We start from the raw sequence: 24,723 nt of genomic DNA on the forward strand, positions 1-24,723 counted from the left end.
GGGGGGAAAAAATCATGAGCTTTTTACTTTATGCATATTTACATAGATGGAGGTTATTTGAGGTGAGGTGTTTATTTGTTCAAGTGCACATGCATTGACGTCTTAACCAACGGCTTTAACACTTCTTATTATATATATTCATTTTATTTATCCATTTGTCCTTTTTACTCTTAGAAACAATTTTTCATTATTCTCACGCCGTTTTTGTGACATGGATGAAGACATTTATTTGTGGTGAGGTGTTTACGTGTTCAAGTCCTCATGCTGCAATTGACTAATGCGGTAAATCTTGGTTTATTTATACAGTTAGCATTTTACTCTGAGAAACCACTTTTTTATCACTCTTACACCATTTTTGTGACATAGATGAAGATAGATATTTGAGGTGAGGTGTTTATTTCTTCAAGTGCTCATGCATTGACATCTTAACCAACGCTTTAACACTTGATTTATTTATCCATTTTTAATTTTTACTCTTAAAAAACAATTTTTCATTATTCTCACGCCTTTTTGTGACATAGATGAAGACAGATATTTGAGGTGAGGTGTTTATTTCTTCAAGTGCTCATGCATTGACGTCTTAACCAACGGCTTTAACACTTCTTATTATATATATTCATTTTATTTATCCATTTGTCCTTTTTACTCTTAGAAACAATTTTTCATTATTCTCACGCCGTTTTTGTGACATGGATGAAGACATTTATTTGTGGTGAGGTGTTTACGTGTTCAAGTCCTCATGCTGCAATTGACTAATGCGGTAAATCTTGGTTTATTTATACAGTTAGCATTTTACTCTGAGAAACCACTTTTTTATCACTCTTACACCATTTTTGTGACATAGATGAAGATAGATATTTGAGGTGAGGTGTTTATTTCTTCAAGTGCTCATGCATTGACATCTTAACCAACGCTTTAACACTTGATTTATTTATCCATTTTTAATTTTTACTCTTAAAAAACAATTTTTCATTATTCTCACGCCTTTTTGTGACATAGATGAAGACAGATATTTGAGGTGAGGTGTTTATTTCTTCAAGTGCTCATGCATTGACGTCTTAACCAACGCTTTAACACTTGATTTGTTTATCCATTTAGCATTGTTTACTCTTAGAAACAATTTTCCATTATTCTTACGCCTTTTTGTGACATTGATTATGCCATTTATTTGTGGCGAGGTGTTTACTTTTTTAAGTCTACACGCTGCAATGCATTAACCAATGCGGTAATGCTCAATTTATTTATACAGTTCACATTTTACTCTGAGAAAACACTTTTTTATCATTTTTACGCCATTTTTGTGACATAGATGAAGACAGCCATTTGAGGTGAGGTGTTGATTTCTTTAAGTGCACATGCATTGACGTCTTAACCAACGCTTTAACACTTGATTTGATTCATCCATTTATCATTTTTACTCTCAGAAACAATTTTCCATTATTCTTACACCTTTTTTGTGACATGGATGAAGACATTTATTTGTGGTGAGGTGTTTACGTGTTCAAGTCCTCATGCTGCAATTGACTAATTCGGTAAATCTTGGTTTATTTATACAGTTAGAGAAACCACTTTTTATCATTCTCACGCCATTTTTGTGACACAGATGGTGTCTATTTGAAATAAGGCTTTTATTTTTGCGATCACAGCATCTATTGAGAAGTTGCTTAGGTATGTGGCTTCACTCCACCATCTAGTGGTGAGTGTATGAGTAAGACACGCACGCACACATGCACATGCACACATGACTACACACTCTTCCCTCAATCTCCAGCGAACCTGTTGCACTCCTCTAATCTCCACTCAGATCTTGTTTGAATGGTCACTATGCAACAAAGGACAATTATTGACATTGTTTCTAGTTTGCAGAAGAAGAGAGAAGCAAGCATACAAAGTGACTCATAGCACGGCAGCCGGTCGGTTGGGGTGGGGTGCTGAGGGGAGAGGAGGGGGCGTTTGGCTTGTGGGGGCTGGTGGTCTCGCTTTATTGCCACGCTCCACTTGTGTTTACGCTCCTGCATGTAGGGAAGGAAGGAACGCTGCTCCCTGGCTGCCAGCCACCCCGCGGGTATTTATAGCCCCCCCCCCTCGGCGTGAAGCATCACTCAAGGAATCCACGCGAAAGCATCATCCTCTTCATCATCACCATCCTTCTCCTCATCCTCGTTCCTAACTTGTGTGGAGCGGGCAGGGAGGGTCTGCGTGGAGGATGCAACCTGAACCGGACGCCGTGAAGGAATAAGGGCGTCTTGTGGAGGTAAAAGTGATTCATTTTTGTCTAATCAGTGCATGGATTTCATTTGTGTGTCTGCAATTGAATGGAAAGGAATGGTCAACTGCTCCAATCGAACCCAATGGGCAGGTCTCCATAATTGGCTGATGAATGAATTGCTACATTTGATGTGGATAAAGTGCACAATGTGTGTGTGAGTGCATTGTGAGCCACAAAGCAAAAATAGATCACAGCCACTTACTCCAGTCATCACATTCTTCAGTTTAGCCAATCATCTGTTTTCAAGCAATCATTATTTCAAAATGGATCAATTCCCATAGTATTGCTAATCAGTTGTGTTTGTTTTATTATCAATAGATCCTCATGACATCCCTCATCAAATGTAGTTTATTATCAAGCCATTTGGAGTGTAGTTTGCGTTGAAGCGCAAACGTTTAATTTAATTTTGTTATATTATGATCCAATGCCACTTTTCATATGCAAACAATTTACTATTATGGCCAATTAGTGAATATTGTTCTTTTCTTTTCTTTTTTATGTTAAAATATTGTATTTTATTATCAACTCAGCTATAAAATTTCCTTTATTTTCATGTATTATTTTCTATATTTTTCTATTTATTTTATTAGTTACCCAAGTAACAAATATTATTTATATTATTTGTTTTGTATTTTAAAGCAATTTATTTGATTTGATTATATGTTTGAATTTTAGTTTGAACCTATGTGCAACTTTTTTTTTGCATTTTATGCAATTCTCAGACAATTTATTCTGCTTTGTTAAATAAATAAATTAATTAATTGTTTTAATTTTAATTTTAATATCAACCCAGGTGTAACAGATAATTAGCTTGATTTTAGTGGTTATTTTATCGTTAACCCAGGTGATAAATATTTTATTTTATTTATTTATTTTTAACATTTTCAAGCAATTTATTTAATTTGATTAAATGATCAAACACTGAATTTTATTTTGAGATCAACTTGGGGCAACATTTTATTTGTTGACGTTTGACGAGTGACTCACTGCTGTGCCTTGGCCTCATCTTCATCCTCATCCTCCTCATCCTCCTTTCAGCCTCCACATCTGATCCATCTTTTGTGACTTTTTGTGTGACTGAGGCTCCGCCGGGACCCTTCCGCTTCTCCACGCCCCCGTCTTTGGACTCTTGTCATGCTTGTAGAAGAAAAGAGTGCTCAGTAGCTGAGGATAATTTTTGCATGGGCCAGGGAGGCGTGTCTCTTCCCATGAAGATTGAGATTATGTTGTGACCACATGCTATGTTTTGCTTATTCAAAATTTCTTTGCGTCAAGAAAATCAGTTTGCGAACGTCTGGCGAATGTCTTTGCAACCGTGACGAAAAAACATTTGCTACATGCGCAAACACTCGAAACTAAATAATAAATGTAAATAATGTTTTTTTTTTAAGTATAATAAGCAATTGTAATTAATAGTGTTTTTATTTGTCTAAGAAAGTTGTTAATTATAAGCACATTAATTATACAATTAAATATAAATGTAAACACAAATTTTGGTAAAAAAATAACCGAAATTGGGTCAAAAACGGACTGACCCAACTTTTTGAGTTATTTGACCACAAAAAGGTGTGTCAAATTAAATGAATAACCCACAAAGCAACCCATTTTTTTAGGTTGTTTTGTGGGTTATTCATTTGACCCAACCTTTTTGGGTTAATTGAATAGCTCAATTGAATGGTGTCAAAAAATAACTGACTGACTGAGTTGTTTAACCCCAAAAATTTAATTACAAGAAGATTTATTTAACCCCAAAATTTGGGTAAAATTTAATTAACAACATGCAAAGTAACCCATTTTGGGGGGCTGTTTTGTGGGGGTATTGATTTGACCCAACCTTTTGGTTACTTCAATAACTCAATTGAGCTGGGTCAAAAATAAAGTGTCAAATTAAATAAATAACTCACAAAGCAACCCAATTTGGGGGGTTGTTTTGTGGGATGTTCATTTGACCTAACTTTTGGAGTTATTTGACCAAAGAAAGTGGGGTCAAATTAAATTAATAACACACAAAGCAACCTTTTTTTTTTGTGGGTTACTCATTTGACCCAACCTTCTTGGGTTAATTGAATACAAAAAAAGGAATCGACTGACTCTGAGTTATTTAACACAAAAAGTTAAATTCCAAAAGGATTTATTTAACCCCAAAAGTTGTGTAAAATTAAATTAATAACCCACAAAGCAACCCAATTTTGGGTGTTTTTTTATGGGGGTATATATTTTACCCAACTTTTTGATTATTTGAAAAACTCAATTGAACTGCAGCTCAAAAATGACCAAAGTGTGAAGTGTCAAATTAAATTAATAACCCAAAAAGCAGCAAATTTTGGGATTGTTTTGTGGGTTATTCATTTGACCCAACTTTTTGGGTCAATTGAATAACCCAATAAGTTGGGTTAGTCCCTTTTTTACACAATTTGGGTTATTTTTGACCCAACTCTTTTTAGAGTGTACTATTTTACATATTTGACATGTGCATCTTAACTTTTTAATGTCATTTTGCCATTCAAAAAAAAATCTGATGTACAAATGTAGGCCAACTCCTGCTTTTGATGTTTCTCAAAACTGACATAAATGTTTTTTCTGCCTCCTTGTCTCTGCCCAGGCATCTTTACATGTTGGACTGTTGCCAGCGTAGAGATGTTCACTAGTTCCAATCAGTCCCTGTCCGTCTCCCTCACGCCCACCCTCCACTCCCCGTCCACATGTGGTCCGGGTGGCCAACAGCGCGTTCACTCTTCCCTGTCCCTCCCCGAACCCGAGCCCTGGCGTAAGCCCCTCCCGGCCGGCCGGCCCGGCCTGGCGCAGGGCGTCCGTTCCTGCTCTCTGCAGGTGCCGCACGGTGAGTTCCCGGACCTTCCCACCCGGGCGGCCAGCTTTGACTTGCCGCATACCGGGGGAGACGAGTCGGACCGGGGTTCGGGCTCTCCGAGCCCGCACGGTGCGCTCCGGCGGCGCGGGGGCCTCGTGGGGCAGAAGGACATCATCATGGCTCACCAGGCTCACAAGATGCAGAGCACGCCGCAAGCTCGCAGAAAGGAGTGGGAGTAAGTTGTTCTGAACTCCTGTTTCCATATATTACCCTGATGAGTTTAACAAATGTAATAAGTAGATCAGGATGTTTTGGCTGATCAGCGAGTTTGTAAAATGACATGTAATGTCTTATTTTGTGGATCCAATGACGCCATTGATCGATCGGGCAAATTAAGACACTACAGCCAATCACCGATTTTGCATGAAAATGCTAACTATCATCCGATCCCGATCCAACTGATCAGATTGGTGTGAAGTCTAATAAAAAGATAACAACACTGATCAAAATAATAAAGTGGGTGCTTGGCCATACCCAAGCAGAGGATGATTATTGCATGCGCCTGGGAGGCAAGTCTCTTCGCATAGACTCACTTCACTGAATACATTATTTTTTGTTCTTCTAGATAGAATCAAATACAGACCTATCAGTCTGTATGCTTTAGAATTTAAAGTATCTTTGTGCAGTTTGTCACTTTTTTACTCGCGACTGCCACCTCTGGCCCGAAGCGTAACTGCGGCATCTGTGTCAGGCTCGTTCATGGTGCGAGTATGTGCACGATCTTAAAGCAACAGCCACAGTTGACAAACAAAAACATGACTTAAAATGAGGTCAGAAAAACTCCGCCCCTCCCTTCCACAAAGAAACTGTGGCGTGTGCAGGGTCCGCACATTCTACTACAAAGGGAAGATAAAAGGTGATAGGTGCAGTCAGAGTAACACAGTCAGGGCTCTTCGTACTCATCTGGGAATTGGTGGAGCATGCATGATGTAGAAAAAGCTTTAATATTACCTTTTTAAACGGCACAATGCACCTTTAATATAATGTAAGTGACCCAGTGACCTTATTTTAGGTTTTACACAGTAACAAGCTGAGGTCATTCAGACAACGATCATGTTATGAATTTTAGTACCAACGTCTTTTTTTTTTTGCATGTATCAATAAAAAAAATAAGTGAAGTTTTATAAATTAAAATAACATTTAATAAATTATAGTAAAAATAAATTGAGATGGAATAAAATTACATTACATTAAATCCATTTAAATAACAATTACACTACAATAAATTGCATTCATTTAATTTACATAAAATAAACACAATTAGATAACATAAAATAATAATTACGTGTGTTTAAATCAAATCTCTCGTCTCCCAACTGTGAGTCGAACATGCTAGCCACTATTCCACTTTGCATTTTGAGCTTATAATAATAATAATAATAGGAAAAGAAGAACATTTGTTAGGTCATGTATTATAAAATAATATGATATATCATTATAAAAAGTGAAAAAGAAAATGTTGACATCACGGCCATCCAATGGAAGTGTTGTGAGTGAGTCACCGAGACAGGAAGTCCATATACAGAACTAATGCTGTTTTGGTGCTGCTAACTTTTTTTCTTTAAGAGTTCTGCAGGAAAGCAATGAATCACGCAATCATCTCCCAATGATTCATGGCTCTAAACACTATTTATGTGTGTGTGTTGAGCAATGCGGCGGCCATTAACGGCCGAGGTAAGGGTGCCGTGATGAGCCGCTTGCCAACACTTGAGCGTGGAGTGGCTCTCCATCAAGCGTAACCCCAAGCCCGCCCCCCCACCACCACTTCCCCCAACCCCACAGACACACACTTCCTCCCCCTCCTCCTTCCTCTATTTCCTCCAACACCCACTCCATCCCCTTCAACAGTTAGCACTTCATTGTTTATTTGCAAGCCTCACTTTTTATTATAGGACATAACACATTGGGAAGGTGAAAGGATGCGCCAAGCTGTGCTACTTTCTTTTTTTTTCTTTTTTTTTGTGCCGGGTGTATTGCAGTTTTTTGTCCATTAGGGGATGCTAGGGAATCAAAGTAGGAGAGCAGCGGGGGAAGCAGCATTGGATGCCTTTGGGATTGACAGCTTTCAATTTATTGCAGCTTTCATGTGAATAGGATGAATTTAGGCTTACAAAGGGAAGAGAAAACACATTAAAATTTGAGAAATGGTATTTAGATTATGTACTGTATACATATGTCACAAAAGTGAGTAGCCCCCTTACAACACTGAAAAAAATGACGCTTTGGCACAATGAAAAATAGTATCAACTTATATAACAAAATTACTCAAAATACAGTCATTAGTAGCTAAACCTCTGGCAACAAAAGTGAGTACACCCTTAAGTGAAAATGCCCAAAGGGTCAATATTTTTTTTATGGACATCATTATTTTCCAGCACTGCGTTTAGTGTGTTTGTGTTTAGGTTTAGGTTTAGGTCTGGAGACATGCTCATCCCCAACATCTTGGGCAAGGCAATGATAGTCTTGGAGGCGGGTTTGGGGTCATTATCATATTGGAATATTGCTTTTCGACACAGTTTCCGAAGAGAGGGTTATTGATCGATATTTATCTATTCATCAATTTATTTTTGTATTTATTTTCACATTTATTTTTATTTTTGTGTTTATTTTTACTTGTATTTATTTATATGTATAGATGTATTTTGTTTTGTTTTTATTTCCATTCATATGTATTTTTTTTATTTAATTTTGAATTGTCGGTTTTTATTTGCACATTTATTTATTTATTTTGTATTTTGACATTTTCGGTCCTCCATGCAGCCACATACGCTTGACACCATCTGAACCAAATAAGGTTATCGTGGTCTCATCAGACCACAGGACATGGTTCCAATCATCCATGTTCTTAGTCTTCTTGGCTTCAGCAAACTGCTTGCGGGTTTTCTTGGGCACCTTCTTTAGAAGAGGCTTCCTTCTGGCAGACAGCAATGTCGACCAATTTAACGGAGTGTGCGGCGTATGGTCTGAGCATGCAGCACCGACAGGCTGACCCCTATCATCTGCAACAATGCTTCATACTTTGTAATTACTTCTCGAAAAGTTTTATTTAAAAAAAAATCCATGATTCATTTCCTAAACCAGATTTTTAATTAATAAATCAAGTTCATACAAAGATAAAAGTTATCATAATGTTTAGACTTTCTTTTTTTAACTCATTCACTGCCATTGACGGCTATAGACGTCAAAAATTAATTTGAACTATTTCTATTAGTTTCACATTTGTTTCCACTTTTGTTAACAAGAGTATGAAAACCTGGAATTTTTTTTATTGTACATTTAGAACAAATATAAAATTTGTGATTAATCGTGAGTTACCTAGTGAATCTATGTGATTAATTACTATTTAAAATTTTAATCAACTGACACCCCAAATGTTTAGCAATCTTTTTTTTGAAATCACATCAGGCGATTTTTAATTGTAATTAATCGCATGACTTCAATAGTTAACTCATGATTAATCACAAATTTTATATCTGTTATAAATGTACAATAACATTTTTTCCCTCGGTTTTCATACTCTTGTTAACAAAAGTGGAAACAATTTTAAACTAATTGAAATAGTTAAAATGAATTTTTGACATCTATAGCCGTCAATGGCAGTAATTGAATGCAGAAAATTCCATTTCAAATCGCTACTGTCACCTGTGGCCGAAAAATGAAACTGCACACACCCTTCTTCACATACACGATGCGCACATAATGTCACATCGGCAGAAAGAGGGCGGGAAATTTTAACCCGAATCCAGTTTGAAAACTCCTGGCCAGAGGTACGCGGGAGTCCCCATTATCAACAGCTAAGGTGTAATTAGAAGATGTTTCAGTCATAAATGGTCAAGGGCGGGAAATTCGAACCCGAATCCAGTTTGAAAACTCCTGGCCAGAGGTACGCGGGAGTCCCCATTATCAGCAAAGGTGTAATTGAAGATGTTTCAGTCATAAATGGTCAAGGGCGGGAGATTCGAACCCGAATCCAGTTTGAAAACTCCTGGCCAGAGGTACGCGGGAGTCCCCATTATCAGCAAAGGTGTAATTAGAAGATGTTTCAGTCATAAATGGTCAAGTAAAAAGGCTATTATAAAGATATTTTTGCGCAAATTGTCAAAAGAGCGACTTTAATTACTCTGAATTCATAATTTCCTTACCATTAAATTATGTTTAATACATGTCCAATTAAATCAAACATTCCTTTGATTTTACATTTCTTTCATATTAATGAACAATTGACATCCACTTCCACGGCATGGTTAATCATACATTTGAGCGGATATCCGTTGCTAGGGAACAACTGAAAAGAAAGAATATTATCTCAAAAGAAAAAAATACTCAAAAAATCCTCTTGAGTGAATGTTGGCTGTAAGCATGCAATTATATAAATGCAGACGTGCATAAGTATGGCCGCTTTACAGCTCACGTGTGTGCGCATGTACCCCGAGGCCGGAAGAGGCCACTTTCTTTGCTTTACAGGAAATTGTATTACGTGTCCCTCTATCATGATCGATACTACCCAAGTCAAGTCAGTTTTTAAAGGTATTATTTGCTCATGGAAAAATAATGAAGTTATCACATTAATAATAGACAAAATATCATCTTCTTACTGTTGAAAATGGCTCAATGAGTCAAGTATCCCTTTAAACACGTTTAAAACATAACAAAGGTTAATAATGTCATTCAAATTGAATTGAATTGAAATTCAACCCTCTCCTGTTATGATGCAGGTCAAATTGACCTCTGACCTTTACTACCACATCGATATGCTGATCCAATTTAAAATCACTGTCCAACTTAAAGTTAATGTTTTCAAGACATAATAAAAGTGCTTGTTAGGAGAAGACATCTTTCTTCTTAAGTGGCACATGAATCTGACTGAAGTCATGTGCTTAATCAAAATAAAACCAAAGGGCAGCAAATGCAACAAGAAAAGCAGCAGCCTTAAAATTGTACCCTGTGGAACCCCAGTAGACAGTGGTGTAGCGCGAGACTCAGACCTAGCAAGTCTACCAACCACCTTGAAATCTAAGGCTGGATAAATGTTCAATATAACACAAATACTGTTGTTGCTTCGCAGAAACTGTATAAGTACTGTATATGTGTATATAATATTTCCTTTTATTTATTTATTTTTACTGAGAGAGCTCAGTATTGTTCATTCGGTAATCTTACCGATTCAACATGTCATCATCGTTGCTCTCTTTTTATTCATTTATTTGTTTGTGTGCGTGTGTGTGTGTGTGTGTGTGTGTGCATGCATGTGAGTTTGTTTGTCACCTAAACCGAAGATTTTAGAAACTCGCTAGAGACCCGAGGAAGGATCAAAGAAAAGAAAGAAAAGTGAAATCCAGCACCGAACATCATCTACCAACCACAGGGTTACAAACCAAAATCTTTCACCAACCCCAGAAACATCTAAATTCCAACAAATTAGGGAGACCACAAGAGACCAAAGGAAAGACTAAAGAAAGGAAGGAAGGATAGATGAAGTGAGATCCACAGACATCAGGCTCCGATTCAGCGACTAGAGGAGGAAGCAAATTGTTTGAATTTCGGTAGATGCTGCTGTGGTGGATCTGGCATGCATGAAAACCTCCACCAAAGAAGGGAGCCATCGACCCCGGTCAGGACAGGGCAAGCACAACCCCCCAGGGCCCCCCAGGGCCCCCCAGGCTGCGGCCACCGGCCGGAGAGCAAACCTAGGAGCCCGGTGCGCCCCCCACCCCAACACGGCAGAACGGGGAACAGCAGGCCTACCAGGCACCCCACCGGCCCACAGCCTCTGCTCCCCCCACGACTCCCCAACCCCACCACAACCCAGCCCCCACAACCCCCCACCACCAGCACACCCCACCCAGCCACCCATACCACCCTCAACAAGCCGCCAACCCCCCAACCCCACCCCAAAATCCAGACACCCAAATCCCCCTGTACTCTATATAATATTATTATTATATAATATAATAATATAATATTTCATTTCATTCATCATACTATTTTATTTGGATAAAAATAGGGGAGGAAACAAAATATATTTTGTCATATGGAAACAATCATTTTTGGCTGAAAATGGAAGAAAAATCTATGTTGGTATTTTTATCATTTTCATTTTACTGTATTTAAAAATATTTATACTTTCATAAGCACATATAAAGTTATCAGGGGTGATGATAAATTATGATTAAGAGGGAACTCAAGGAAGGTGGTCCCTAATTGATATTTATTTATTAATTAGGAGTAGATGACAAAAATGTCCCTCACAGGAAATCTTTGAGATTTTCTAGATTTTTCAATACTGTTTCATTTCCACTATATAGCACGAAACAAAAACTACAGTAGATCTCAAAGTCGGACCGAGACGCTCACAGAGTCGCTGCACTTCTGTGTGCGCGCGCGCACGCGTGTGTGTAACGAAAAGCAGATTTCTGTAGGAAGAGCCATTGTGAAAGATGTCTTTTGTTGGCAGAAATAAAAAGAACGGGAGCAGGAATTGAAGCCAACCCGGTTGCTATGGAAACAGCAGACAGTTGGAGACGGTGCAGATCGACAGAGAGAGAGAGAGAGAGGGAGAGAGATGTTTGCAGGGATGGACAAACATTTTTGGTAGATGATGTTTCTTATGTAAAAGTGCAGGAGGAGTTGCTAATGTAGCATGAGGTACATAGCATAGAGTTGTTGGTCATTTTTACAACAAAAAAAATCCCCCACCAAGTGTCTTTACATGCTTTTCGTTAATCAGTGAACACTTTTTAAAAAATATATTTTCTAATTTAAAAAAATATATATGCTAACTAAGAATCGGAATCATAGATTTTGGTCATTTAAGAAAGAATGAAAACATAATATTTAAAGTAATTGACAAAATGATGCATTAAAAAAAATCAAGGTTAGCAATTGCCTGCAAGGATTTCATTGGACAGTGAATGATTTGATATGCAGTAATATATTTTATAAATGTACTTATGCAGTTTATACAATAGGTGTACAGTATAAAATTATGAAAACGTACTTTTTAAAGAAAATTAATTCATTTAAATAATAATTATAATGAAAAATTTGAACTTTATTTGGACAGCGTTGTGTTCATATGCAACATAATAGATTATTAGACTGAACAATACATGCTTTTAATTTGACATTGACTGTAATGACATGCTCACATTCTTATTGTTTATTTTATTTTTTTAAATTAAGAACTTGATATATTTTTAATACGAAAATGCTACTTCCGCTAATAACAACAACAACCACAACAATAATGGTTATGACGATAATAAACACAAAACAACAAAAATATGATTTTGATGATCAGAGACACTGACTATTTAATATTATGTAAATATTAATTCAGATTAACATTTATTTAATTTAAATAGTTTGAGTCTCATTCAGAATTTCAACAAGGATTTGTATTTTTATTGTTTTGAATAAACAATATGCAAGAAAAAGTAAAGTAAATAAATTGTCTTCTTTATATGTTTTAAAAAAAATTGAAAGAAATGATATAGAATTTGAAAAAAATATGTAACTCCATTTTTAAATAGGCAGTGATAGTAATGATTTTGTGTTTATTTTTTATTTAAAGGGGAAGTCAAGTCAAACATTTTCTTTACAGAAGTATTTTTTATGCACCCAGACTTACGCTCACCTGTTTTCTGTCTTTGGTCATGTGACTTTCCACAAGATGAGCTTTTAGGCTCTGTGATGTCATTTTTAGTCGACAGCAAGTGGCAGTAAAAGGCAAAATGGCCGCCCCCTGAAATTGATTAAAAAAATGGGTGGATTTTGCTGCTTAATAAATATTCAACAAATACAATATCAATCATTCTTATAACATGACAATTGTAAAGACGATGTTTGACATGACTTCCCTTTTTAAATAAATTTAGAAAATCAGGTCATTTGGATTTTAATCCCACACTTGATTTGTATATTTTTCTTCCTCGCAGACTTGCGCTTGTTTGCCAAGTGTACACTTGTCAATGTCTGTTGGCTGCCGTCCCAATCCCCCATCTGAGCCCTCAAACGCTGCCCATCTGCACACTTATGCGGGAGACTTTCATTTGCATATGAGCTTTTTCAATCATGTCTTTTCTCAAGGTCATCCTTAGCAAAGAATGCCGGGCTGGAGGTGCAGTGGATGGAGCCAGCAGCAGCCTAATCAGGTCTCACTTGTGGCACCCGAGGAAAACACTCCTCTTATTTTTTTTTCCCGCTCCCCCCCAAAAGAGGAGCAGATCTATTTCACGCTCTATTTTTACGCCTGACTTTTTCTCCAATATTAGCACAATGGCCTCCTTTTGAAATATTGCTATAGTGCAAGTAAGTCCCCATTGAGCTTATACTTACTATCTGTTTATTGACATTCAAGAGTGGGCAGCATACGGCTCATGTCGCATTTAATAAGTTTATGTGGCGGAGAGTCTCTGTTGCCAAAATGGACAATGGCAATCAAAGAATGGGGCCACCATTGCCAACAACTACTCAAATATTATTTTATTTATTTTTTAAGGAAAAAAAGAATATAGTACAATACAGTACAGTATTTGTGGCAAGTCAAAAATGTTTCCCTGTAAGAACACAAGAGGTTGTCGTTTTTCCGTTGCAGCAAGTTGGCTTGTGTGCAAGGGTCAATCGGGAGGTTGCAGGTGTGAGTCTCTGACTGTAATTTGACTGCATCACTTCACATGCCTGAGACAAATATTCACTTCAGCCTTTACTACTACAACTATACTATACTATATCATACCATACCATGCCATACTATAATATACTACACTACTACGATTCCTCTTCCTCCTCCTCCTCCTCCTCCTCTTCCTCCTCCTACTACTACTGCTATTACTATTACTCTTACTCTTACTAATAGTACTACTTCTACTTCTTACTGATACTACTTTTGATAATACTCTTGCTACTAATACTGTTACTTGTCTTACTACTACTAGTCCTACACTTACTACTATTACTACTACTACTACTATTACTATTACTCTTACTAATAGTACTACTTCTACTTCTTGCTGATACTACTTTTGATAATACTCTTGCTACTAATACTGTTACTTGTCTTACTACTACTAGTCCTACACTTACTACTATTACTACTACTACTACTACTACTATTACTATTACTCTTACTCTTACTAATAGTACTACTTCTACTTCTTACTGATACTACTTTTGATAATACTCTTGCTACTAATACTGTTACTTGTCTTACTACTACTAGTCCTACACTTACTACTATTACTACTACTACTACTACTACTATTACTATTACTACTACTCTTACTAATAGTACTACTTCTTACTGATACAACTTTTAGTAATACTCTTGCTACTAATACTGTTACTCATCTTACTACTACTAGTCCTACACTTACTACTACTACTACTATTACTATTACTACTACTATTACTAATAGTACTACTTCTTACTGATACAACTTTTAGTAATACTCTTGCTACTAATACTGTTACTCTGTTACTCGTCTTACTACTACTAGTCCTACACTTACTACTACTACTACTATTACTATTACTATTACTACTACTCTTACTAATAGTACTACTTCTTACTGATACAACTTTTAGTAATACTCTTGCTACTAATACTGTTACTCGTCTTACTACTCCTAGTCCTACACTTACTACTACTACGACTACTAAAACTACTACTTTTACTACTACTACTACTCTAACTACTACAAGTACTACTCTTACTTGTAGTGCTACTCTTACTTCTACTTTTAGTGGTTGTCTTGCAACACCGAGGTTGTGGGTTTGATCCCAGGCCATTGTAAGCATGTTAAGTATCCTTGAGCAACATACGAAACCCCCCAGCTGCTCCTGATGCTGGGTCATCAATAATGACTACTTTCTGTACTACTACTGGTTCTATGACTGCTACTACGCTTAACAGTCCTACCACTACTCGTATGGTCACTACTATAGTATTTCTTACCACTTCTACCACTACTCTTAATAGGACTACTACTACACTTACTATTTATACATACTACTACAATAATGAATATATCAAAATTAAGCGTAGTATCCTACAATTGTACGATACTACTACTAAAAGTTCTCCTACTACTATCACCAATGTTAACATTCGTTGTGTGATATTTGGACCTACGGTAGGCTATAATACCACTACCGTTACTAGTTGCTGCTGCAACTATTGTAAATACTTCTACTCGAGTCGTGTTGTGAAAAACATGTATCTACAAAGGATAAAATGAATATAAGTATTTTTGTTTTGTATAAAAAGAAGAGAAATGTGGATACATGTTTCTCATTGGCGTTTACGGTTGTTTCATGATATGTTTTTAAAAAAAAAAATGCAGCAGTGTGCTTAGAATTGCTATGGTAACGAAGCGGACGCCCCTCCTTCTCTTGGTCGTCCTCCATTGAGCAGCAGGTGGCGTACGTGAGTCCATGCGGTGAGAGGCGTGCTGTGCTGCTGCTTGTGCATCTTATCAGTGCAGCAGGTGATCATCACCAATCCTCCTCCTCATCCTAATCCTGTATTTGGACGCGTGCGTGCGATGGAGCCACTCGGGCGACGAACCAGCTTGGCAGAGTAGACTCACTTTCGGAGGTCTTTTTTTTTGGCTGTGATGCTTAAAGTTTTCCAGGACTTGGCGCGGATTTGCACGCGCACATCTTGATGCTAAAAGTTGTTTTGAGCGCACTTCACAGACGGGACATGAAATGGAGTGATCGGCGGCAATTGAGCTCTTTTCAACTCTTTTGCTAGAATGGCTCGCTTCGGTGACGAGTCCGCCCCGAGCACCGTGGACTCCGGGGACGGAGACGCGGAGCGCGGCGGGGACGCGCAGGACCTCGAGGCCGGCGCGGCGGCGGCGGCCGGAGGAGGCGGTGCCGACGGATCGGCCGCGATGACGGCGTCCATGAAGCAAGCCAAGGCGCAGCGGGCCCGGACCATGGCTCTATACAACCCGGTGCCGCACCGGCAGAACTGCCTGACGGTCAACAGGTCGCTGTTCATCTTCGCCGAGGACAACATCATCAGGAAGTACGCACGGCGAATCATCGAGTGGCCATATCCTTTTACTGTTGGGTTCAGCACCACGGACAGCGCAAAACAAAACCCCTCCACCACTTAACACTTTTTGTGCTTTGAGTTGAGATGTTTGTCATTGAAGTACAGTAAATATCTTAAAGCATATTTGCTTTTCAATAGTGCCGCATATGGACAAAAGTATTGAGACACTTCTTGATTAATTATCGTTAATCTTAAAGCTATCTAACTTGGTCCAGAGCCCTTTTTTTATTTTTTATTTTTTTAGTTCAGTTAGAGAAAACAAAAACATAAACACAAAATTCAATGTCAAAAGTATTATTATTATTATTATTATTATCAATATTATTATTATTATTATTATTATTATTATTATTTGGTCACTTAATCCACCATAAATCATATTTTTTTTCACTTAAGTATTTTTCAAGTAGTTAAAAATACAATGATATATAATATAATAATTTTAAATATATTATTTATTCTCTATATTCTAGTTATCATTTTCATTATAAAATTAAAGATGTGCCTTCTTTACAATAATTTTTTTGCACAATTTCGCCAAGTTGATGTGATTTATTAAGATTTTTTTTTTTTTAAAGCTACTTGGCCCTGTGTGGAAAAAGTACTTGCCCCCGAAACCTAATAACTCGTTGGGCCACTGTCAGCAGCAACAACTGAAATCTGCCATTTTCTATAACGGGCAATGACTCTTTCACATCACTTTGGAGCTTTGGAGATATTTTGTCCCACTCTTCATTGCGGAATTGCTTTAATTCAGCAACACTTGAGGGTTTTTGAGCATACTTTTTTCTTCATTTACATTTTTAACTTAATTTACAAGTTACAGTCTAGGCCTACGCTTATGGAAAAAAAAAACAAATAGCATCATTTTTGACACGCTCTTTAATTTATGAAATAACATCTGGTAAGAAGAAATAATATATTTTTCATAATTTCATTATCATACATTAAAATATATGTTGTCTACTATATGCATGTATAGCATGCAATGTATTTTTTCATAATGCATAGTAGCATCCATTCGACCACTGTACACACTGACTGAGTAGATTTAGTTGAAACAAATTATCTATAATAGCTCAGACCCCAGACTACCATGTTCAGACTAATCACTCAAAAGCAAGTTATCAATTTACCAGTACATAGTAAAATAACTGGAAGCCGGAAAGTTCAGTTTTTCCACCCCAATTTCTGGCGCCTCCTGAAGCCATGGCACCAATTAGCATTCGCCTTATTCGACTATTAGACGAGCTAGCTCTTGATAATTTTTACTCTATATATAGAATTCATAGTTCCATCAATTACAGCAAGTCATCCATGTCCTGGAGTACTAAGGCAGCCCCAGACATCACGTTAGTATTGAGCGCTTTTTATGAAGTGCTGCTTTTCATTTTTAGCAGATGAAACGAGACACACAAAAAGTTCAACTTTCATCTTGTCAGTCTGCACTATAAAAAAAATTGTAATATTGAAATGAAAACATCTTTACACTCTCAAAACATTTGGGGCAAAAGTAACCCAATGATGGATCAAAAATGGACCGATCCACTTTATGGGTCAATTTGACCCAACTTTATGGGTCGTTTTATACAAAATGACCCAATTTTTTGACCCAAGTAAAATATCTGACCGATATTGATGAGTTATTTTACGCTGAAAGACCCATTTCTTGAATCAAAGTTGGGTCAAATCGACCCAAGTAGAGGGTCCGTCCATTTTTTACCCATAGTTGGGTTATTTTTGACCCCAAAAAAAATTCCCCCTCAGAAATTCTAAGTAACTTTTACAAGGTAAGTTTTAAGTACATTTTACAAGGTGTTTAAAAAAGAAGAAGAAAAAAAAAGCTATGTGAAAATTGAGGAACAGACTCATGACAGCCACTCTACCACCTGAGCCGTGCCACTCCTTCTGTATGTTAGTATATAGCTGGAGTCGGGTGTCCTCGTACCTCCAAGAGACCGCTTTTGGTCCCATTTTGGACTCACCAGCAATGCAGTATAGTGGCAAACAAGAATGGCATGGCTCAAGTGGTAGAGTTTGTTCCTCAACGCGTACATTGCTTTTTTTCCCTTCTTCTTTTTTAAACAACTTGTAAAATGTACTTAAAACTCACCTTGTAAAAGTTACTTAGAATTTCTGAGGGGGAAAAAAAACTTCTGTCAAAAATAACCCAACTATGGGTAAAAAATGGACGGACCCTCTACTTGGGTCGATTTGACCCAACTTTGAGTCAAGAAATGGGTCTTTCAGTGTAAAAGAACTCATCAATATTGGTCAGATATTTATATTTTTTTTTCATTTTTTTTTTTAAATAAACTTGTCAAAAAAATCGCATAAAATTTACTTGAAAAAAACGTTACTAGGATTTTTCAAGTACATATGACTCCCCATTTTTTTTTTACAAGGCTCCCTAACATTTTGAGAATCACTCAAAGATTCACCTTGTACTTCTTGGTCAGCAGTGGTTTTCCACCTTGGACTTTAATAGACCATAGAGGGAGGAGAAGGAATCTGAGTTTTTGACTTCCTGGAGGTGTCCCAATCCTTTTGTCCATAGTTGCTCTGAATTCAATTGCCGCGGTGTGCACATTTTTCACATCGTGTGCTCCACTCAAGGCAGAGGACACAAAGTTAGTGTGTGTGTGTGTGTATGTGTGGTGATCATTAGAAGCAGCAGCAGCCTGTGGGGGAGGCTCACACAGTGTGGGCGCATGTAAGCACAGCACTGCATGCCTTATAGTGCTCTGAGTGGGTGTCGGTTCAAATCCAGCTCAGCAGCTCCTCTCCGCTTCCTTGCACAGGATGTTTGCGTGCGTGTGTGTGTGTCCATGTAATATAAACAGAGCTATGATTGTGAATATGACGGAGTTTGCAGCCCTGTTCTCTGCCCGAACGATGCGCCGTGTTGGGCTGTGGATCACTCCAAACGGCCCCCTCCAGTTTGCAGCGTGCCAGTCGTCCTCCGGTTACCTAACCAGTGTGGGTGAGTGGGAGTGGGGGGCTAGTGGTCAAGACTCGCTCCGGGGCCTTGGAATCGGCAGAGAGGCGTGTGGGAGGGCTTTGGCAAAAATGTCGGCGTATTCAGACCCACGTCTTTCCCCCACCGGCCGGTCCAAGTGCAAAACATTCAGATGAATTCAACGTGATTTTGGGCTGTTGAGCACAATGCTTCGTCACTCTTGTACTTTCCAAGTCATGCCGCAATTTGCTGCCTCCAAAGTGGAACATGACAGCTGTGTATGGAGAGCAGTTTGACCTTGTATAACCTTTATTTGCAACATGTCCTCCAACAATTACCACCATGTTGGTCGTAATTAGAGCTGTCAAAGTTAAAGCGTTAATTGATGAATTAATCACAAAAAATGATCGCATTAATCATAAATTAACGCATATTAATCACACTATTAATTTTGACCATAGATTAGCCTTTAGCGTGACAGTGGATGGTTACGTTAAAAGCAGTTTGAGCAATAAACATAATTTCCTGCATTAAAGTAAAGCATTTAATGTTTGCGTACCACATTTAGAATATTTGTTCATCATTGGGTCATTTTTTTCCCATTCTAAATTATGCAAATAATTAACTGATTAGAAAAAGAGGAGGATGAGCGTGTGCAGTGGATCAAAAAAAATATTGAAGACGTCCTCATAACCCGTGCTCTTCAAATTTGGTTGGGGGAAAATGTAGACAAAAAAGGCTTTTTTATTAAAAACATGTAATCAGATTACAGGTACATTTATCAAAAATGGGGATTACAGAGGGAGCGAGAGAGAGAGAGCCCGCCCGCACGTGTGGGACAGTTGCTACATGTCGGGGAGGTGGGAACGAACGAACTGACTAGTCGTGTCCTCCACACGCGGGCACTTTGAAAAAGCTTCACGGACGGGACAAAATGGCGACCGGTATTCCCTGGAACTTACTCGGAGCGAAAGTTTGAGCTGAGAGTCCGGCGGCATGCTACGCGCTGTAGCTTCTTGCTAGCTAGCCCGCTAGCCTACAACCATAATGTGAGTTACACCTTCCAAACAAATCTTCCTCCCACCAATTCACTATTAAAACATCATGCACAACATATACACGGCTAAACTTGTGACTGGGATAAAAGTTCATTTTGCAGTTATCTATCTATCTATCTATCTATCTATCTATCTATCTATCTATCTATCTATCTATCTATCTATCTATCTATCTATCTATCTATCTATCTATCTATCTATCTTGTCTGTCTGTCAAACTGTGAGGTGTGGTTGCTTTCAGTGACAGTTCAAAAACAGCATATCAATCAATCAATCAATAGCCTACATGCTTTTTAATACACAATGACTTTTGCTATTTGTAGGCTGCCCGGGTCCCTCTCACCCGCAAATAGCAGGGGGCACATTGTATAGAATATATATTGTGGTGATAATTATTTGTATTTTGTCTTCATGAGCATACTCAATATTGGAGTAATCCAGTTACATTACTTTCATATTATGGTACTTGGATTACGTTACTAACCACATTTTTTAGCAGGTAACTTGTAACTGTTACATTTTAAAAGTAACCCTCCCAACCCTGCCGATAGCATGTGCTGTTATTTTGAGCTGCTATCAATAATTGGCACTGTCAAAGTGAGCACCAGGTTGTGAGTAAGCGCTGCGGCCTCCAGGTCACCATCCCAGCCGGTCCTCTGTGAGGCGCTGACCTCCTTTCACTGGAGGAGGAGACACGGACTTCGAGGCTTCCTCACGCTCAGCTCTCACTAACTCAAAACAAAATATTAGTTTTGAATTTAATGGCCAAGTAGGTAAAAAACGAACAAATTCTTCTTCGCAGTCACAACTTTACAAAACAGTGACTAACAAAGTGACAGAGTGGGAAGCCTGACGGTGCGCTAATTAGTGCCCCGAGTTTCTTAGATGGGGGAAAAAAAAGGAGACATGAGGAAAGAGGCCCGCCCATTCTGTGCTCTTTAAAAGGGAGCACAGTATGGACCTGGAAGAAAATAGCATGGACTTACTTTGGAACTTCAAACATTAATACTGGACATCCATTTAGTGCAGGGGTGGCCAAGTTCGGTCCTCGAGAGCCACTATCCAGCCTGTTTTCCATGTCTTCCTCCTTCAGCGGAGCTGATTCTAATGATCAGCTCATCAGCAAGCTTTGCAGAAGCCTGATAACGATCCTGATTATGAATCAGGTGTGTTAGTGGAGAGAAACATGGAAAACAGGCTGGATAGTGGCTCTCGAGGACCAAACTTGGCCACCCCTGATTTAGTAGATAGTAGACATTCATCATGTTGATACTGGTCATTCATAATATTGATACTAGATATTTACAAAAAATGACATTTATAATACCAGTTTGTAATATTGGCTTTGAACATTTACATGATCCGATCATATTTATACTGGAAATTCATTTGCATCGTGCTATCTGTCAATACCGAATATTTTTCAGAATCAATTTATCGATTATTCAATGGATTAATTGACTAATCAGATTGATTTTCATTTTGCATTAAAGTGTATTACACAAGCGTTTTCCCCTGTTTATAAGCCATTGATTATTATTCAGCGTTGATTATTATGGATTGATGTTGTCGGGTCGGTCATTGTTTGCAAATGTCTAATTTTGATTGTAGCTGTCAAATGATTATATTTTTTAATCAGATGAATCACATTTTAGAATTTCTTAGAATTTAATCGCTTAATTAAAAAGGCTTTTTTGCCCGCCAAATTTGAAGAGCACCTGTTACGTTAAATCTTTTGACATTTAATGTTATGAGGACGTCTTCAACATTTTTTGATCCACTGCACACGCTCATCCTCTTTTTCTAATCAGTTAATTACTTGCAAAATTTAAATATTTTATATTTTATAATTTTGAAAATATTTTGAATGTCATTCATTTAATGCTTGAATGCATGTAGTGATGATTATTGTTCAAACACAACCTGTGCTACCTTAAACGTTACCATCCGCTGTCACGCTAAAGGCTGATCTATGGTCAAAATTAATAGTGCGATTAATCTGCATTAATTCATGATTATTGCAATATTTTTGTGTGATTAATTAATTAGTTACTGCTTTAATCATTCTTCTTTCATTAAGGACTACAGAAATCAGTGAACAATTACTGTTGATATGCTTAAATCAGAGGATTTGGCTCAGAACGATTAAAAAAGGTGTGGATTAATTTGATAATCAATTATTTGTCGATTAATCGATTCATTTTGACAGCTGTTCTTCAAAACTGTACATTTTCAGTAACTTAACAGCCTTCAGGTGTGTCAGAGTTTTTCGTCCTCCCAGTCGGGCCAAGGTGACTCGGCAGCACTCGAGTTGCGCTCCCACCCTCGCCGACTCCCTCTCTCACCTGCTCGCCATGAAAAGCACTTCAAAAGGCTTGAAGGTTGCCGTAGCAACAGCAGCTTCCTAACATATTCGCTTCCGTATCACAAAACATGAACAAAGCCTTAATTCATCTGTCATTGAAAAATCATTCATCAGGTTGTTCTTGTGATTGCGCACGGCTGACGCAATTGTGGGTTTTTTCAAAAAGTCAGAACTCGCACACTGTATGTCGACTTTATATGTGAGTGTTTTCCTTAACATTGTTGTCCTTACTCCGTTCGAGTACATGATCCTGGCTACCATCACCGCCAATTGTGTGGTGTTGGCTCTGGAGCAGCATCTGCCCGGAGAGGACAAGACCCCCATGGCCAAGAGACTGGTGAGTGCATATGCGTGGAAAATATTCAGCGTGATTTGAAAGTCAAAGATTTAGCTATTGACATCAACTTCAAGAGCCATGTGCTTTACACAATGTAGACTTTACACAGATCTGATGAATCCCATCAACCGGTATTTAGCATTTTATGCTATTTTTTTCATTAGCCACGATATCTTCAATTCACCGATCGATCAATGATGTCATTGATTGGCTCCGCAAAATAACTACAGTGTTTCCTACATACAGTACTTACTACCTGTTGTTGGCCACCACAAATTAATTTTGGCCATATTTAAAAAAAAAAATAAAATAAAAAAAAGTTCATTCATTGCTGCACACGCTCTGCTGCTTGTGTGGTTCTTATATGAGTCTGCTAATCGATACCATGACCGATTTATTTTGTGTTACGATACTGCAAATACTCTGGCTCAAATGACTGCAGTATTAATAGTAAGTCGTAATATATAATCATATTCATGTTTAAAGTTTGGGAATCGATTCAGGCTGTCACAAGCGAATCTTTTGGGAATCGATTATGCTATCGATTATTCCATCGATTACTTAGCAGCCCTATAATCTGGCATATTTAAATGTTCATTAACTCATTTGCTCCCCAAAATGGATAAAAACATTCTATTTTAAATATTGCCATGGTCCCAAAAACGTATTTTATATGTTTTTTATTTATTTATTTTTTGCTCCCAAAAATTGATAAAAACATTCTACTTTAAATATTGTCCCAAAAACATATTTTATACGTTTATTTATTTTTTATGGTAGAGTGTACAGAAGGCTTTGATTCAGCCTCTGACCTGAAGAGGGCGCTTAAAGCAATGGTAGTTATTACAAAAACGGCCAGCAGGTGGCAGCAGAGTATAAGAGATCAAACAGGGGTTGCTTCAGTGAAAATGGCTGGCAGTGAATGCGTTAATATACACAGTCCCATTTTAAACAACATTAATAAATACATACATTAAAAAAAATACACTGTATGTGTACAGTAAACAAAGAAGCTATTTAAAATAGACATATTGCTTCATCTTGTGATCAAATGAATCGGTTTTTATTGATCGTTGATTGGTGGATTTGGACTTTACCTGTATACTAAACATTTTTCAAAGAAGGTACGGGACATCTTTTTATGGGGACTCGACATTTGCTTCACCGCTAGGAAACTTTCACAAAACTTCAAATTCGATGTATCAGTCCTCTAAAATTGTAGTATCGTCTTTGAACTTTCACAGTATCTGTGCATTTGCAATACCTCTACTGGATATTTGGGAACATTTGCGGTTTACAGTAGTTGTGTAAAACTGCAGTAAACATGTCAATTGCAGCGGTCACGCGTGTCATGAGACATGTTTTGCAAATATAAACAACTATGAACTCTGAAGTTGTGTGTTTCGTGCTCTCTGCTACACACACACTTATAATTGCAGGTTGTTTGGTTAACACACGTCCCAGAATACATGCTGTTGTTTTGACTGTGCGACATGTTTATGACCACGACGATTCTGACCCGTCAGGAGAAAACCGAGCCGTACTTCATCGGGATCTTCTGCTTCGAGGCGGGCATCAAGCTATTGGCGCTGGGCTTCGTTTTCCACAAAGGTTCCTACCTGAGGAACGGCTGGAATGTCATGGACTTCATCGTGGTGCTCAGTGGGTGAGTGGCCCGTCTCCATGGCAACCGCAATGTTTGTTTAGCCCAAGTTGATCCTCGCCAAACGTTGTTTTTGGATTGGCTCGCGCGAAGGCAAATAATCGCAGTTGCTCAGAAATCAACGTCTTTTCTTGGTTT

At 37.9% G+C, this 24,723-nt stretch overlaps 1 protein-coding gene across 1 annotated transcript in view; it reads left to right on the forward strand.

Moving 5' to 3' along the window:
- Positions 1-2,067: 2,067 nt before the first annotated feature.
- cacna1eb (calcium channel, voltage-dependent, R type, alpha 1E subunit b) overlaps positions 2,068-24,723 on the forward strand; it is an 83,883-nt gene continuing 61,227 nt past the window's right edge. The window contains exons 1-5 of the mRNA XM_077559744.1: positions 2,068-2,254; positions 4,872-5,313; positions 15,895-16,199; positions 22,816-22,922; positions 24,449-24,588. Of these exons, the coding sequence (XP_077415870.1) occupies positions 4,907-5,313; positions 15,895-16,199; positions 22,816-22,922; positions 24,449-24,588 (959 nt within the window). The 5' untranslated portion in view covers positions 2,068-2,254; positions 4,872-4,906. The remainder of the gene's footprint in view (positions 2,255-4,871; positions 5,314-15,894; positions 16,200-22,815; positions 22,923-24,448; positions 24,589-24,723) is intronic.

The sequence above is a fragment of the Vanacampus margaritifer genome, chromosome 2, assembly GCF_051991255.1.
Source record: "Vanacampus margaritifer isolate UIUO_Vmar chromosome 2, RoL_Vmar_1.0, whole genome shotgun sequence".
In the NCBI taxonomy this organism is placed as follows: domain Eukaryota; kingdom Metazoa; phylum Chordata; class Actinopteri; order Syngnathiformes; family Syngnathidae; genus Vanacampus; species Vanacampus margaritifer.